A 4,460-nucleotide genomic window follows, 5' to 3' on the forward strand; every position below is an offset into this window, starting at 1 on the left:
TTTGTCCGGGGAGGTCCTGGAAGCCGATGAGGTCGGAGAGTACGCAAGCTCTTTGGGTGACTCCTTCCTCCGTCCCACTGCCCTCATGGTGAAGTTCCGTCTTCTATTGGGTACGTAGGGTAGAATCACTAAGGTTGGAGGAGACCTCTAAAATCATCGAATCCCACTGTCAGCCCAGCAGCACCATGACTACTGAACCGTGTCCCCGCGTGCCCTCCCTTGTCGCTCCTTGGGATGCTTACGTTATGTACGTGTACTGAAACTGAGGTAAAATGAAAAAGATGGTCTGTCCCAGCTGGACTCTTCTAAACTTCCAGGTCTGTTACATGTGTGTAAATGTACCCAGGTGTTCAGCAGTTTCATCTGTATCAATGATGCTGCAAGAAAAAGGTTGACCAGACACAGCCTAACCACCTTAGTGAACTGAGACATACCTGTAAATTACCTGGGAAATACAGCAGCAGGTTACAGCTCTTTGCACAACTTAAAATAGTTGCCTGAGAGAGCACGCGTATTTTGGGAGAGTCAAATTCTCAAACGAGGCATGTGGATGATGAAGACAAAGGCGTGTGGAAGCTTAATGTTTCAAATGGAAAAAAAGAAATCTGTTTTCTTCTGGGTACTTGTGTACAACTTGGCAAATAAATTTCTTTCCTAGTTGTTTCCTCTCAGAATGTGTTTTCATGAACTGAGGAGCGTGACATATATAGCGATTCTACCCATTCCTGCAGCTCTTAATTTCTTTCCACACTTCAGACTTGACTGAAACAACGCTACAGAAGGAAAATGACCCACTGGTTTCATCGCAACCCTTTGAAGGCTACGGCTCCCGTTTCGTTTAATTTTTATGGGGTAGCTACCACTCCAGCTGCAACAAAAATTTGCAAGTAAGTGTACTTGGACTAACTTGGCTCTGTCTCTGAAGATTTGGAAGACATCCTTGAAGGTGATGTTTATGCTTCAATTTTTGTTCTTAAGATGACCAGAAACATGTAGGCTGGGAGACAATAAGACACTGATAACACTGAATATTTAGTCAAAAAGAATGAATTACCCAATTTTCAAGTGTCTGAGTGTATAGCAAGGCCTATTATAATAATGCAGAGGCGAAAGACTAAACATTCCATTGTCGTTTTGATGACTGCGCATTCTCCTTCAAAAGATTACTTCAAGTAATTTCCATAAGTGAATAAGGGATGAATGTTCTATTGTGGATAGGAATATAATGAAAAGAGATCTCAGCTTATTTTGCAGATCTATTCTTGCCTCTTCCTATGCTCATCCCATTGTTGAAGAATGTTCCAGCTTGTTACTTCGCCTCCCTCCCCCTGCACCCAGCCTCTTGGTAGATAAAGGCAGTTATTTTAATTAGTGTTAGAACAATAGGTTGGTAGTGAGTACTGGTTATCTGTGGCTGTCTGTCCAAAATGGATTGTACTTTAAACTAGAGGCAATTGTATGTATCCAGAGGAGAAAGGAAGTTTTTTCTGTATTTATTGCCATCTTCCTCATAAAGTACCTTTCCTTGCCTTCATATATCTAATCTGAATGCTTAGCTTCACTTGCTTAGCCAAAAGTGTGGTGGTATACGTGACTGGGTACTTTCTTAATAATACATTCTTGGGTGGAATTTCTTAGGTTTATTTTTCTCATTTTTTTGGCCCCTCCATCCAGTGATTTGAGGTTATCTCGGTCACGACTATTGGAGCTGTTTACAGACTCGAGTTGTAATCCAGAAATGATGAAGAATGCAACTGACTTGTACTTCTCACTCCTGCAAGGTAGGAACTTCTGTTAGCAATATTGCTAATACATCAAGAGGTATACAATATGTCTTTTAATGACACTTCTTAGAATGTGTTTTGTGCTAATCTTTTGTAAAGAAGCTTTGCACTTGAAGGAGAGTATCTCCATGGGTTCTACACTTGATACCAGCAACAGGCACTCGCCAGGACTTCTCTGCGGATTTCAGTGTCCTTTGTGACCCTGCCAGGACTTAGTGTTGACAGTCCTGTCTTCTTGCTTTTAACCTCAGTCTGCTTCCTGCTGGAGGTGAAAATGTTTATTTGTCTCTTAGATTGTGGTTAATTGGTCCTTAAGTATAAACTGTGTCTATTCATTAGTTGATAGGAGTCGCTCTTCAGTGTGAACTTCTGGTTTGTCTAAGGCAAGATAATAGACTGGTTGGAAGTTTACACTTCTACTACTGCTTGTCTTATGTATATGTAGGTGCTCATTAGCCCAGTATCTACATATTCAGTAGATGGTCACCTATGATGACACATTCTCTTGGAACCTTCCTCTTGCCAATATTTTGATAACTCTCTTAGCAGTCAGGTGCTCAGATAAGTTTCTTAGGACTGAGTTTTGAGGAATCAGCTGATTCATGGAAACCATGATATGTCAGTCTGTCAGAAGTGAAGCAGCTCAACTTAATTTAGTTCTCTTGGTCCCTGGGAGAGTGTAAGCTAACAGAACATTCTAGATAAACAGTTTGTGTTGCTGCAGACAAGATTTGGAGAGTTTCTTCAGGAAGGTATCATGCTTGGTCACTAAAATCTGCATTTAAAAGGAACAAGTATGTTTTGTCTCTACAAACATGTGACAGCATGTAGAGCTATAGTCCCGATAGCTGCTGTTGCAGGTTTTGAGTTTCCGAAGTCTCTAAGACCTGACCAGACCATGGCCTGTCTTCCCCATCCCTGAAAAATTCCTTGGGCCTGCATATGCTGGGATTGGAACATCCCATAGCATGAGCCTCACCCCAGCTGCTTTCTGGGCTGCTGGACATAAAGAACTAATTTCCTGTAGCCCTGGAGACAAAAGAGGTGGTGACTAGGGGAGTCCATGCTTCCAAACCCTTTTCCCAGTTGACTGGGCAACTTTTCCTGGAATTTCCCAATTGGTGGTGTGGTGGCAGGGACAGGCACTCACCTCGAGCAGTCTCAGCCATCCTGCACCTGGGTCAGTCCAACTCCTGATGAGTCACCTTACGGGACATGCAGATGTCTGCAAGGTTTTCCTTGAGCAATGAAGACGTGGAGGGTTTAGCTGGTAATCTGCTGGGCAATGAGTTTCTTGTAGTAGCCAGTTTGGTTTTTTTGCACATCTTTTTCTCAAAATATCAAATAACAGCCCCAGGAAGTAGCATATTTTTTTGAGTGGTAAAGCAAGAAACGTTCCTTTATCTATATCCATATTCTCATGGATCCCCATCCCTTCATTACTTTTTTGTGTTTCTTACTGTGAGAATACCTGTTGATACGTTTTTGTTTTATTTTTTATTCTATAGGTTTTATCCTTTCACTGGATGACTCTTCCCAAGAGTGCAAGTTGAGATATATTCAGAATTTCAAGTGGACAGACACATTACAAGGGCAAGTTCCCAGGTATGTGTGCTTTTATGATTACAGGATGTGCAGCTGTTTCCTTCTGGTCTGGTCTGTGCATGCAGGTGTGCCGGCACAGGTGTGAAGGAAAGCTTAAAAGTGTAGCAGAACATTGAACACAAAGTAGTTTCCAAAAACTTCCTGCTTAGCACTTTTGATAACTGCTGTACTGTATTAGGTGCTCTGAAGCATGTGTTCCCTTTACATAAAGGTGTGGTAACGCATGATAACAGTAGAAGGATCTACTGTGTCTTAGCTATCTACAAACTATACCTACAGTTGACTAGAGCAGTACAAAGAAGAGCCTTGAGATTATTGCTGAACTGAGTATGATAGCCTAGATTACTGCAGTTTAAAACTGTTTCATTTAGTGCTCTGAAGCTCCTAGTACAAGCTCCTAGTTTGTCCTGGTGCAAACAAACAAAGCTCCTGTTGTAAGTAGGAATATAGATCTATGACCTTCTGTTGCTATTGTAGGTGATGGTGTTGTGTAACCACACCTACAAATTTGTGAAGCTTTATCTAGAAGTGCTCGACTTCCTCAAAGCTTTTATTCGCCTTGGAAGACCATCTGTTGATTAGGTCTCTCTTCTGATTTTCTCGTGATTATACATACACACTTGCACTTATGCCAGCATTATTCTTCCCACTCCCACAGCTTTCTTTTTAAAGTTCACTACTTCCTAAGCTATACTGAACTTGTGATTGCAAGTTCACTCTTTTCAAAGAGCGCGTTTTTAGCTTCAGAAATTTCCTGCTATTTGCACATGCCATTTGACTGCAGTTACGTAAGTACTTGCACTAACATTCATTTCAGGGAGATGTAATAGACTCTGATTTATTAACTTAGCGCTACAGTTTTAAAGTAGACATTCCAGAACAAGGCTTTCCACAAAATGTGCAATAAAAAAGAAAAAAAAAAAAGGAAAAATGTCAGCCACACCCAAAGCTAAACAAATCTCAAGTTCCTGTTTTAAAATAAAAGTTCCCAAATGGAAGAGTAGACATCTGAATATGGGAAATTATAAGCTCTTAAAGGGAATAAGTAAAAATTAAGTCTCTTTTAGGCGG

The 4,460-nt window shown here is 41.0% G+C and overlaps 1 protein-coding gene across 1 annotated transcript in view; it reads left to right on the plus strand.

Moving 5' to 3' along the window:
• Positions 1 to 765: 765 nt before the first annotated feature.
• The window catches only part of BROX (BRO1 domain and CAAX motif containing), a gene marked incomplete at its 3' end in the record, with an annotated part of 7,202 nt that continues 3,507 nt past the window's right edge, over positions 766 to 4,460 (plus strand). The window contains exons 1-3 of the mRNA XM_009873717.1: positions 766 to 887; positions 1,675 to 1,781; positions 3,293 to 3,389. Coding sequence (XP_009872019.1) covers positions 787 to 887; positions 1,675 to 1,781; positions 3,293 to 3,389 — 305 coding nt within the window. The remainder of the gene's footprint in view (positions 888 to 1,674; positions 1,782 to 3,292; positions 3,390 to 4,460) is intronic.

The sequence above is a fragment of the Apaloderma vittatum genome, unplaced genomic scaffold, assembly GCF_000703405.1.
Source record: "Apaloderma vittatum isolate BGI_N311 unplaced genomic scaffold, ASM70340v1 scaffold2607, whole genome shotgun sequence".
NCBI lineage: Eukaryota > Metazoa > Chordata > Aves > Trogoniformes > Trogonidae > Apaloderma > Apaloderma vittatum.